General features: G+C 33.8%; 1 protein-coding gene across 1 annotated transcript in view; it reads left to right on the top strand.

Annotated features, from left to right (window-relative positions):
• EXOC5 (exocyst complex component 5) overlaps positions 1–12,241 on the top strand; it is a 50,602-nt gene extending 38,361 nt beyond the window's left edge. Inside the window, exons 13-18 of the mRNA XM_046647189.1 lie at positions 1,097–1,205; positions 4,643–4,763; positions 6,004–6,090; positions 8,682–8,790; positions 8,983–9,198; positions 10,051–12,241. Coding sequence (XP_046503145.1) covers positions 1,097–1,205; positions 4,643–4,763; positions 6,004–6,090; positions 8,682–8,790; positions 8,983–9,198; positions 10,051–10,239 — 831 coding nt within the window. The 3' untranslated portion in view covers positions 10,240–12,241. The remainder of the gene's footprint in view (positions 1–1,096; positions 1,206–4,642; positions 4,764–6,003; positions 6,091–8,681; positions 8,791–8,982; positions 9,199–10,050) is intronic.
• The last annotated feature ends 1,395 nt before the right edge of the window (positions 12,242–13,636 follow it).

Raw genomic sequence — 13,636 nt, 5'->3', positions numbered from 1 at the left:
TTGAGACTTGTGTTTTTAGCCTAGAATGTGATCCATCTTGGTAAATGTTTTGTGTATACTTGAAGAGAATATCCTGATGTTGTTGGATGAAGTATTCTATAAATGTCATTTAGCTCCAGTTGATTGACGATGTTGTTTATGTCTTCCGTGTCCTTTCCAATTTTCTCTCCACCTCTTCTATCAGTTATGCATGGATGTGTGGATGTAAACAGGAGGGAGGTGAAAAATAAAATTTATTCTTTATGGCTTGTTAAGGGCATCTGTTCAGCATCAGTGAGCAAAGAAGGGAGCTGGGGGTTGTGGTAGAGAGACTGATGAAGGGTGAAGGTTGGGGTAGTATTAAGAAGACCAGGAAGGGAACTGAGTAATACCAAATTAGTATTCATAATTAGTGGAGATTTAAGGGATTTAAAGTGGGTTATGCACTTCAACTCCCAGCTGTATGTACCATTAAGGCTAGGATGTAAGTATGTAGTAATATTATTCCCACCTTACAGATAAAGAAATTGAGGCTTGGAGGGGTTAAATAACATCTCTAGGGTTCGCTCAACCAGGAAGTGATGAAGCTGGGATTTGAGCCTGTCATATTTTATAGTGCATCTATTATTCATTTCCCCATCCCCACCACCTGGTAAAATGAAGAATCATTTTTGTTCTGAATTTTGCCAGAATAGCCTTTGTTTAGTTGGTGGCTCTCAGACATCTTTGACGATGATCCACAATAAAAAATGCGTTTTACATGGCAGCCTAGTGTACATTTGTTATACGTGTGTGTGTGTGTATTTCATGAAACTGTATTTTCTTTTACTGTGTACTTTATACGTTATTTTCTATTGGTTCTCTCTTTCTTTCTTGTCACAATCCACTAAGGGATTGCAATCCAGGTCAGAAAACCACTTGTCTGGTATATGTGTATGTACGTGAGAGAGGCTTTGGGGGTGGGGAGGAAGAGGTCTAAGTTATCATTTTGATACCTGAATACTGGTAACTGAATACTGACTGCAAAGTCTTTTACAAAGTTGATAGCTGAAAAAAAATGTTGCCTTTTTTTAAAGGTAGTCTTGAGGAGTAATGTATTTGGTTTTTGTTTTTAAAGCTCTCTGATCCTTCTGATTTACCAAGGAATGCCTTTAGAATTTTTACCATACTTGTGGAATTTTTATGTATTGAGCATATTGATTATGCTTTGGAAACAGGACTTGCTGGTAAGTATATTTATTTGTATTATACTTTGTGTTAAATTCCTTTGATGCTGCTTGGTTGAACTATATACATAATATTGTTTTATATGTATTCCATTCTGTCAAATTTAGTTCAGTGCAATGAATAATGCTTTTTGAGCTTCTGTAATGCAAGAATTTGTCAGGTACTGAAAGCTGTACAAAGACATACTTCTCATATTGCTTACATTGAGCAGGGTAGGGTAAATACATAAGCCACTACAGTGTATGGCAAAATGTAGTATAATGCGAGAAGTTATAAAATGGCAAGGGAGCAGAAATGAAGATGATACAATTCTGCTTGATGCATTTGGGTAATGTAAGGTTTAGAAAGGGAATTACTCCAAAATAAGCTTGGAAAGGAGTAGCTTCATATTAAAATTTTTCTTTTGCTTTTTGTCTTTTGGGTTTACTGGTATTAATAGGATAATAATGACTTCTTCCCTAAATTCCGTTCCCATTGATCCAGTTGCTTCCTTGACCTCTCCACTTGTTCAGGGTGCATCTCAAATTTAACAGATTACAAATGAAGCTCTTTTATCTTACACCTGAACCTGTTCTTCTCCCATTCTTCCCCATGTCTTTAAAAGGCATTACTATTGACCAGTTATTCAAGCACCAAATCCAGGATTTGCCATATTTCTTCCTTTTTGTCAATCCTGTTAGCCAGTCTACCAGCAAATCTTGACAATATACTTCCAAACGTAATTCAAATTCATCTTTTCTCCGTCTCCACTGATGCCACCCTAATTTAAACACGTCATCTCTATCTATCCACTACTAACTGATCTCCCTGTGTACAGTCTTGCCTCTCCAAATTACTCGCTCCATGCAGCAGTAAGTTTAATTATCATTTCTTTGTTTAAGACCATTGTTGGCTTCCTATTACTCTTAGGGGGAAAACAACAACAAACTGAAGGCTTTTGTTCTGGCCTCCTTTCATTGCATTTCCCCTCACTATCCATGCCACTCTGGCCTTCATTCTTTTTCCTCATTCAGGCTCTTTGTGCTTGGTGTTTCCCCATCCCCCAAATCATTTTCCTTCAGCTCTTCTCATGTCTGGCTTTTCAACCTTCTGATCTCAGCTAAGATGTCACCTTCTCAGAGAGGCCTTTGCTGATCATCCTAGCTAAAGTAGCCCTCCTTTCCCAGCCTATTACTCGTTATTTCATCATTGAATTAACTTTTTTCATAGCACTTATCACAATTAAATTTTCATATGTTAATGTCTGCCTCCTCTCACCAGAATTCATTCATTCAACACATACTTATTAAGTGCCTACTCCTGTACTCATGGAGCTTACATTCTTATGGAAAAGATAGACAAATGACTACGAAGTTTATTGAAGAAAAATAAAATTGAATAAGGGATAGGGAGGACTAATGGGGAGGGGGAATGGGGCATTCTGGGGCAGAGGGCTTTTTTTAAAAAGGATGGTCAGAGGGAGCCTCTCTAAGAGACATATATATGAACCAAAGAGCCAAATGAAGTGAAGGAATAAACTGAATATTTGGAGAAAGTATTTTAAGTAGAGAGAACAGCATGTAAGCTCTTGTGGTAGGAATCCTACCTCTCTTATTCGCCATCATAGTCTAGCACCTATAAAGCACATAGCACATGCTCAACAGATGTTTATTGACTGCGCATAACATCGTTCCATAAAGTTTCTAACATTGAAGCAGAATTAGCCATAATTCAGTAACCTTGTGGTTTATTATTATCGTTTTTTTTTTTTTACATGGTTGCTCTCATGATGTAGATAAGCATTTATATCCTGCTTTCTTTTGTACTTAATTACAGCAGGTTCTTGACCTCAAGTATTTAACATTTGCCATTTGCAAATGACTTAATGTGGTAATTTGTATTTGGATAATAATACTCACCTCAAAGATGTGCAGATTAAAGAAGATTAAAAAAGTAACATGAATTTGAATCCGTGTGGTATGAAGGATTTGTTAGAATGTTTAGCTAGTATGGAAAGCTAGCATCTTCATTTTAATAGCAGAATTCACAGTTTGGAAGGGCTTAGGAAATTTCTTGATAAGAAGAGAATGTCCCTTATATTCATAAATATTTTCTATGCAGCTATTACTTAGTACTTTTATTATTTCTAATGATTGTATAAAATTCTGTCGTGCATATATATTATAAAGTTGACCGTCCCCTATTATTAGACATCTTAGATCTTTTCAGCAATTTAGTAATATAAATGATGCTACCTTGAACATTATAGAACTTTAAGTGTTTTCCTTATTTTGAACTGTTTTCTTTGGATGATGTCGCAGAAGTGAAACTACAAGATCAAAGTGTGTTACAAATTTTTAGAATTTCTCTATATAAAATGTTTTCCTAAGGGGTTTTTGTCACTAATTTACACTGCTACTGGCATGTGTCACTGTACCAGTTTTTCTGCATGTCATCGAATATTCTTTAAAAACTTTATCAATTTACTGGTTAAAAATGTAAATGTTGCCTTAATTTTCATGTCTTTCATTAATAGCAAGGATTAGTATTTTCTACACATGTATTGACTTTATTTTTTCCTCAAGTTTTTGTTGGAGCCTTTAACTTTCTTAGTAATTAATGATTGTGTCTTTTGTGGGAAAATAAAACACCTTTGTTTTCCATTTTTAAAACCTTGAAAAAACCATCGTCCTATAAAGAACTCTAGGTATTAAACTTTTTATTTTCTCAATTGCTGTGAATAGTTTTCCTAGCCCCTTATGCTTTCTAATTTTAGCTAAAAACATAAACATCTAGGGTTAGAAGGGAGCTTAGAGTTTATTTATCACTCTTTTACAAAAAAGAGGAAACTGAAATCTGGAGAGGTCAGCTATCTTTTGGGGTCAGAATGTGGAGTGGCTTGAACAATATGCTGAAAATCAAGAACTTATTCTGTAGACAGTGAGGAGACTAAATATTTTTGAGCAAATAGTGGAGAGCATAGGGAGTGAAATGTGTAAGTTTAAGTACATTACTGTGGCAACAATATATAGCATAAAAGATAAGGAGATTTGAAACAGGAAACTACTCAGAAAATTATTTTAACTGTTATCAGAGATAATGAGGCCTGGTTATAACCAAAATGATGGAAGTGTATCATGGCTCATGTGAATTATTGGGCGTGAGAGAGTGGGAAAGGAAAGGGGAAGGTATAGTTTGCCATGGTTCATTTATTGGTTTATTTTTTCAGTTTATCTCAGCAAATAATGAAGTCTGAGGAGATAGTGAAAATTTGGGTATAAAAACTTTGGATGAATTTTATTAAGTTATTAACAAGCGTAATTTTACTCTATTCATTGCTGTTTTATTAAAATGACACTTTTAAGCATGTTGTATATGTAAAACTACATTCTTTTTTTGTTAGCAAGTTGAATTTCTTCAAGTATGATTCTAACAAATACATTCTTTCCAATTTTAGGAATTCCTTCTTCAGATTCTAGGAATGCAAATCTATATTTTTTGGATGTTGTGCAACAAGCCAATACTATTTTTCATCTTTTTGACAAGCAGTTTAATGATCACCTTGTGCCACTAATAAGGTTAGTCAAATGCTATGATATTCATTGGTATTTCAATGAGTATTATTACACTCTACATATCTTGTTAAGTTTTAAAAGTAATACCTTTTCATAAAAAGATCGAACAAGACAGGAGAGTGTGAGAGAAAAAGCAAAAGTCCTTGTCATTTTTCCTTGCCTTCCTGTTTTCTCTTCCTACTGTGGTATTAATTTTGGTTCATTTGAATAGATTGAATCTGTCATAAACCTAAATCTAATGTGAAAGAGGACCTCTAGCTTGTACCCATTTGTTCTAATATAAAAACATACAACAAAAATTTTATGATATTAATAGAACAGATTTTGATGAGTGAAGTTTGGTTTCTATCTTCCTGTCAAATTTGTGTGAACTTTTAAAGCATGTGAGGATTAAATAAGGTAGTGTGTATTTGAACATGCTTTATGAAATTGTGTGTGTAGTACAGTTTGGGTGTTTTTGACATTTAGGTGATATTCAGAAGGCAAATATGACTGTCAAGTTTGAGGGTCTTGTTTTTTTTTTCTTTTTTAAGATTGGCACCTGAGCTAACAACTGTTGCCAGTCTTCTTTTTTTTTTTTAATTGCTTTTTTCTCCCCAAATCTCCCCAGTACATAGCTGTATGTTCTAGTTGTGGGTCCCTCCAGTTGTGGCATGTGGGATGCCACCTCAACATGGCCTGATGAGTGGTGCCATGTCCAAGCTCAGGATCTGAACCGGCGAAACCCCGGGCCGCCGAAGCAGAGCGAGTGAACTTAACCACTCGGCCGGCCACCGGGCTGGCCCCAAGTTTGAGTTTTTTTAACGTAAGAAAGCCAAATACAACTGGATTGGCTCTTAGTCTCCAAATTGTAATTAGTATAATTTACTTTATTATTAATACTCTAGTGATAGCCTGTGACCTTTCTTACTGTTATACCAGATATTAGATTAAAAAGGAAGCCAAATAATTCCAGAATTTCAAAATCACATGTTTATATTCTTAAGGGATGTCTCCTCAGAGATGAAAGTAACAAATCTTAATCTTCCTCTTCCTTCTCTTTTAACTGGGTATGTTTTCCCAGTCTATTGTGATGAATTTGGCATACTGAATACTAAATAGTTACTTCTTATGTGCTGCTTATATTTGTGAGCAAATTAAAATAATGTGTGTGTGTATATAACAATACACATATGCATATGAAAAACTTTTAGAGTTGTAAGGGTACTAGTGTGATTTTTTTTCCTATTTAAATATTCATTAGCTCCTCTCCTAAGTTATCTGAATGCCTTCAGAAGAAAAAAGAAATAATTGAACAAATGGAGATGAAACTGGATACTGGCATTGATAGGTAAGTTAGTTTTACTTTTTCTCTTGCCTTTTTTTAAATTGTAAAAACACCATTATAGCAGCATGAAAATGATTTTCAGAAAAGGTCTCTCTTAATTCCCTCATCCTGCTGTAATATTTGATTTTATTTTTACATATTGCTTTCATTCTTATTAGACTTTTATTTGTATTGGATCCCTAAGTTTATTATTTCTGGGAATCAGTATGTTTAGATTTATATTTTAACCACATTCAGGTAAAAGCCTTTTTTGTAAGTCCCCTCCCCCCCCATACACACATGCACTTCAAACTCCTTAAAAATGGTATATACGTAGAGGATTTTATTTTCATTTAGAATTTTCAGGCTTATGTCTGAAATGCTTTAAATAAATATACTAATTTTCTAAAGGTAACGTCCATTAAGTGAATGCAAACTCTACATTCAAAAGTTTTTGTAATGTTTATTGTAGTTAATTACCTGTTCATGGTATAGAGCAGTGAATCTCTACCTTTTTTGAGATATTTATTTATGATATATTTATTAATGATGATAATAGCTACCATTTATCAAGCATTTGCTATGTGCCAGGACCTCTACCTGTATTATTTCATCTATTAGGTAGGAAATTGTTTCCATTTTACAGATGAGAAAATGGAGGCTTAGAGAAATTAAATAGGTTGCTCAAGATCACACAGTTAATGGTGGTAGAGTTGTGACTCAAATTCTAAAGCCTTTGCTACCAGGTTTGGGCCTAGCTTTTTTATTTATTGTAATTGTACTCTTTTCTATTCAGGAAAGCATCTTTGAATGCAAGTTAGTTACAGTGCTGTTATAAGTATGATAACCTGGAATCCACTCTTAATTTATGAAAAAGTAAATCATTTTTTCTTTATTAGAAGTAACAAACTTGCAACTCACTTCCCAATTTTCTCACTAAGATAAAGAACTACCATAGAGTATGTGATAATGAGGAAAAAATAAAATTGAAGAATAAAACTGGAAGAAATAAGGATGTTATAGAATTAATTACTGAGACTAGTTTGCTGCAGAATTATATGCTTGGAAAAATTCTAAAAACTGGTCTCTCCCTTTGTTTTTAGTCAGGGGACCACATGAGATTATACATACACAGAACTTCATTTAATATAATAATAATGCCTACATATACATTATATACATTATAATCATCACTTCAAGAAGTACGTGTTTTCCTAGCCTGTATCTCTCCTATTAACTTAAATTGTTTCTTCTTGCTTTGCCTTAGAATACCTGAAAATCATATTTGGTAGGTGGGGAGGTTGGATATGTTAAGCCTTCAAAGGTATAAGAAATATATATTTCCTAGTTGCCTTCTTAATATGTATGATAATTTCTTTTCATCTTTTTGTGTAAGCCTTAGTCTTGAAGTCTTTGCATTAGTTGACTAATTGAAGGCACAGTGGTCTGTGGTGGTCTCTTGACTGAACTTCTAATTCTCCTTTATTCATGCACTGTAGGGCCAAGAGGTGAGCTCAGCATTCACCTGCATACCTGCTGATATTTTCAGACTAGGATGCATCTGTTGTTAGACCAGAACCCCTTTGCCTTTGAAGCTAACATTGTCTTCCCTTACTTATTGCTGTTGTTTCTCAATCATTTATGTCAGTTCCCTACATTTGTTAAGGATTTGGGCATCTGGCTCACAATTTTTCTTTTAACCTTAAGTCTTAGGTTATTTCCACTTTCCTGTGTGTGACCCATTCATTTTCTCGGTTATCTCCACTTTAGCTACCTACTCCTGTATCCTGCTAGACCTTGTTATCCTTGGTAACAAAAATCTTGACCCTGAATATCCCAGTCAATGCCCATAACCTCCTTCCAACTCCATATACCTGTTTTCTGACCTAAGCAAGAACTCTAGCCCTTAATATCTTCATCCTTTGCCAATCTACTATCCTTTTCCTAGCTTTACTTTTTATTCATTGTTGTGCTTAGGTTGCTTGGTCCATTTCTTGAAATACTCCCTCATAATTACCCTAAAGTCTGTTTCCTTTAATCGTAGCTATCTTACAGATCCTAAACTCTGGTTCAGTGCAGTCTCTTTTATTCCCATAACTGGGTTACTGATTGCTTTTGGAAAATATCACATAACTCAAACATTATTGGTGTGTTACAACCCATGCTCTCATTTCTCAGCTGGTTCTTCACTACTGCATACCCAGCCTCCCACTTGTCCTTAGATTGTGAAACTCATGTGCTTTTCACCTGTTCTTCCAAACTTTGGCCATTCTTTATAAGCCCTCTGTTTTCCTCCCTTCCTAAGCATCCTCTATATATAGTTGTTAAAGACATAAATTAGTGACAGGCTTTTAAGATCTTTAAGATTTCCTTAAATAAGGTATTGAGCAAATGAACTTTGCCCCATGTTTTGAGCAGGAAGCTAATAAAACCAAGAGCTCTTTGATATCAAGACCTAGAATTTACTTTTTCTAAAATCTAAAGAGTACCAATAGTAAAATAGTTTTATGGTGACATGAAATTAAATAATTTTCATTTAACGTAGTATAAATAATATAAAAGTAAATATACAGTAAATTAAATGGATCAAATCTATGGTGTTCTCAATTCTCTAGGACATTAAATTGTATGATGGGACAGATGAAGCATATCTTGGCTGCAGAACAAAAGAAAACAGATTTTAAGCCAGAAGATGAAAACAATGTTTTGATTCAGTATACTAATGTGAGTAAAATGCGTATGCTAGTAAGAATATCTGCTTTGTTACTACTTTTGTTAACATTTTCATTAGTGTATCTTACTGTGCTCTAAGCTTTTTTCTTTTATCCTTAGAGATTAATGAGAAACTGTATGTATTTTCTCCTTAGCTAAGCTGATACACATTTCTTTGTAATAAGTGTAGAAAAAATTTTACAGGCCTGTGTTAAAGTCTGTGCTTATGTAAGAAAACAAGTGGAGAAGATTAAAAATTCCATGGATGGGAAGAATGTAGATACAGTTTTGATGGAACTTGGAGTACGATTTCATCGACTTATTTACGAGCATCTTCAACAATATTCCTACAGTTGTATGGGTGGCATGTTAGCAATTTGTGATGTAGCTGAATATAGGAAGTGTGCCAAAGACTTCAAGGTATGTATTCACAAATATCAAACTTGTACATAGGCTCAAGAACCTAAGTCAGACCGTTAAAAAATCTATACTGCCTTGTAATCATTAGTGAAAAGTTTATAACTTTTGTTGATATTGTTGTGAGACAGATCTAACATTTCCTAACTGAAAAAGTATTGTTCCAATCATATTTTCAATATTAACACATTTTTTGCTTTGTGCTTTATTTTAGACAAGGCCATATTTCAGTTCCACAGTCCAAATGATCTTGTTGACTTTCGTAACTAATGCTGTTTATGTCACACATCAGGAAAATATGTTCTTTCTTCATGTACATCTCTCTGAAATCAATTTTCCTTAAGATTTAAATTATAAGGAAAAGTGCTAAATTAATGGTAACTAGTTGTAGTCTATAAATGTGTAAGTGATTGTTACTATTGAAGAAAATTGACATACAAATCTTTTCAAAAAGGTTATAGCAAGTTTATGTAATGTCTGAAATATTTGAGTTTTAACACTTCAGGAGCTTTTAAATATTGTAATACAGTCATGCACTGTATGACATTGCAGTCAATAACAGACCGCACCCTGCAAGATTAGGACCATATAGCCTAGGTGTGTAGTAGGCTATACCATCTAGGTCTGTGTAAGTGCACTCTGTGCTGTTCTCACAACAATGAAATCACCCACTGACGCATTTGTCAGAATGTTATCTCCGTCGATCTCCGTCGTTAAGCAACAAATGACTCTGTATCGAACTCTCCCACATTAGTAAGTCCTGACTAACCGTATGTGAGAATTTGCAAACTAATTGTAAGACTAGAAGTTGTTTTGTTTCATTGTTATTTTTTTCCTTCTCTTATCTCAATTCAGATTCCACTGGTATTACAGCTTTTTGATACTCTGCATGCACTTTGCAATCTTCTGGTAGTTGCCCCAGATAATTTAAAGCAAGTCTGCTCAGGAGAACAACTTGCTAATCTGGACAAGAACATTCTTCACTCCTTCGTACAACTTCGTGCTGACTATAGATCTGCCCGCCTTGCTCGACATTTCAGCTGAGGTTGAATTTACAAGGGAAAGTGTTGCGCTCCAGCAGGCCTCGGTTGATAGAAAGCACAGGAGATTTCTTATGACACAGCCAACGTTTTATGGAAAAATGACTGTTTGGAAAAACAGCAGCCATACTTACCCTTGAGATTTTATTTGAAATTTGGACACTACTGGCCCTATTTTGCTTTTTCCCCTTAAGTTGAATTTTAATTTCATTCTTGAACTTATAAATTTCAAATTCTGTGAAACTATCTATCGCTATTTTCATCCTGGAGAATGTTGGTGTGAGAAGGCAAATGAGATGTTAGCAGTGTTCCAGTCCATGTTCTTTAACATATTCCATTGGGAAATTTCACCATCCTGTTTTGCATTAATAATGGATAAAATATAGCAAAACTGCTTTTATTATTTATCAATTTGTAATGACCTTTTCAGCACTGGCAATTGTTATTTTAGGTTTTCCTAGAGAACTTTTTCCTCTTTCAAAAGGTTAACAATTGAGCATATTTCTGTGGTTGGTTCATTGGATTTTTTCTGAGGTACAACAAAAATACTATTCCAAGAGAAATGTTATAAACTAAAATGATGAAATGTTTTAATGTAGATATTAGGAGTGGATCAGAATACATCTGCTTTCTGGGTAAAAAAGCTTAGGGAAGTTTATTTCTTATTTGGCTAACAGATTTTAAGCCAATGCTAGCAAGAAATTAATAAAACTACCTTATTTTATATTTCACTTAAGATAAGGTGGAGGACCTTAACTAAAGGACCATATTTATTCATTATTTTAATATTATAAGGGAAATTAAAAAGTGAGGTATAGTCTAAATGGTGCATATGAGAAGTATTGACAATGTTTAGCAACAATGCAGTCCTTTTAAGATTTCTATCTTAATGCTAAACTGGAACAAAATGGGATTACTAAACACACAGGTAGTTTTCTATTTTTAGAGGAATTGGGAATTGGTAGATTCTATATATTCTAAGTCTGGAGATGACCTTTGCAAAGACTACTTGCTTTTCAAATCTATAGTTTTTGCATTATCTTTTTCAAGGCATTTCTGAAGCAGTTCTTACTGATTGTAGTTAATTGAATTGGCTTAATATGGTGACATTATAAATCACTTATAAAATTTTAAACGTCAAGTGGAACTCCATAAACTCTTTAAACCCGCTCTGAGAACGGATCGTTACCTATATGCAGTCTTCCAGCTTCCACTGTGGTGTTCAGTCTTCTAGGAGCAGATAAACTTTAATGTTCAACTCATTCTTGGCATTTTTTTCCTTGTTAAAGGTAGGCTTTTTGGCCTAATTTTGGAAAACTACTTTTAAGAATCTGTTTCTGAATGATCCTCAATTTTACCAAAATTTCCAAGTGCGGAGCTAGCTACTGTTTAAGTTACTGTTGACTGAATTTTCTTCATTTTTGGTTTAGCCCAGTGTCATCAAGGTAAACAAGAGAAATGAAGTATGCCAACTTTTATCAAAGCATTTTAGGAAATTGTGGCAGTTTTAGAAGGCTGTCTAGTTTTCTGTTCCTTAGCCAAGGGAGAGCCAGAACAGGTTTTGGCTACTAGAGAAAGTCATATGCTTGTACTATTGCCATTTTAGAAAAAACTCTGATGTGAATTCAGATTATACCTCTGTTACTTAAAGCCAACAATTTTAAAGCAGTAGTTTTACTGGTCATTTGAACTCTTTGTACACAGTGTCAATTTGTAAAAAAAAAAAAAAAAAAAAAAAAAGGAAAAAATTTCAAATAAAATATGAGAGAACATTTTAAGACTTCCAAATCAGAGAAATGCTTCAAATTATTTTGTTTGGATTAATTTTTTAAATGTAAACCATATACTTGTTGCTTAGTTATTTTGTTAATTATTATTTCTATGCTTGAGTTCTGTGCAATATTTTTCATTATGTCCATTGACAGAGCAGTGACAAAGAAAACCCGTAAGTGAATACTTAATTTAGAAGTGTTAACGTTAATACTCAATAAACAGATTCCCTGCGATTGTTTTTTTTTATTTCACTCCATTTTTACTTTTTAAGGACGTCCATGCTGAATCTTATGAATTATTTTTTATTTAAATGTTTAAGATGTTCCTTATTTTTCATAGCATAGGTCTTCTCACTTTTTTTTAAACAGAAAAATAGTTGACTAAGATTAGAGATTTAGCCTAAACAGATTCTTTCTCTGAGAAAAACAAAACATTGTATAAAGCAATATGCATTCTTTGCATTCTTTGTATTCCAATTTTTTAAGTATTTTTCATATGTATGGCCACTACAAAATTTTGCCCAGAATTTATGGCTCAAAAGAGATGATCAGTAAGTAAAATGGTTTTTCATGTGCACATGGTAAAATTTTAGATACTCATAATGGAACTTTGTGTATTAGTAATTTTAGCCTACATTTGAATAAGGAGAATCTTTATAATTTTCTGCAGTTCCATATAAGGTAACATGCAATATTTAGGTAATGTTTTGAAGTTGAAAATATGCTCTAAAACACTCCAGATTATTTTTCTAAAACTTGATATATTATGTTTGCATAAAATGGTACAGAAAGTGAAATACAGATCACAGGTTTTAGAAGGAAGTCTGGCTTCTGTTAGTTATGGTATTGAAAATGACAGTCAACCAGAGTAAATGAATAGTCTTTATAAAGAATTATTAAGTAACAGCTGGGTGGATCATTAGACAGTTGACTGACTATTCCAAGACCATTATCAGCCTCATTTTGAGTATCATCATGGTTGCAAGTCCTTAGCACCTTCCTTGTTTTAAAAAGAGCTGCTAAGTAGGTTAAATCTGTGATACATTTTAGACCATTTTCTTTCCCCTTTCACTTTAAATATTTTGCTATCTGAATATCAGCTTTCTGGCTTACAGTGAAATAATTTAATTATCAGCCAATAGATTGCTTCAAAGTAGGGAATTTACTACTTTCTGAAAATGCCTTTTTCTCATCTATGATGGTGACTATTTACATGTATCCAGATAAAGAAATTTTGGTTCCTGAAATGCCACGAAACCCCTTAAGGTGGTCATGTTTATATAAGATAGTGAGAAGGCATGCTTGAACTGTCAGAGTAGCGAGGTTCGCTCCATGAATAATTTGTTAGTGACTTCAAAAAGCTCACATCTAGGAGTTTAACTTTTTTTTTAATGCAAAAATATTCTGCATATTACCCATATCTTGCCCATTGACTCAGAAGTGTGAGATGTTTTCTAGAAGCATACTGAATTCTCCTGATTTCTGATGGAGAACTTGACATACAAAGCATTCTGTGCTTCCATCTAATTAGTTTAGCTGTATTCAGTTCCTGTAGTACTTCTCTCTGCTTGAGAGTCTGTCCTGAAATACATTGTATACTTTGGAGAAAAAGTCCAGTCCATATTGTTA

This window comes from Equus quagga, chromosome 20, assembly GCF_021613505.1.
Source record: "Equus quagga isolate Etosha38 chromosome 20, UCLA_HA_Equagga_1.0, whole genome shotgun sequence".
NCBI lineage: Eukaryota > Metazoa > Chordata > Mammalia > Perissodactyla > Equidae > Equus > Equus quagga.
The sequence above is the reverse complement of the archived record's forward strand: the minus strand, read 5'-3'. Positions and strand labels throughout refer to the sequence as shown.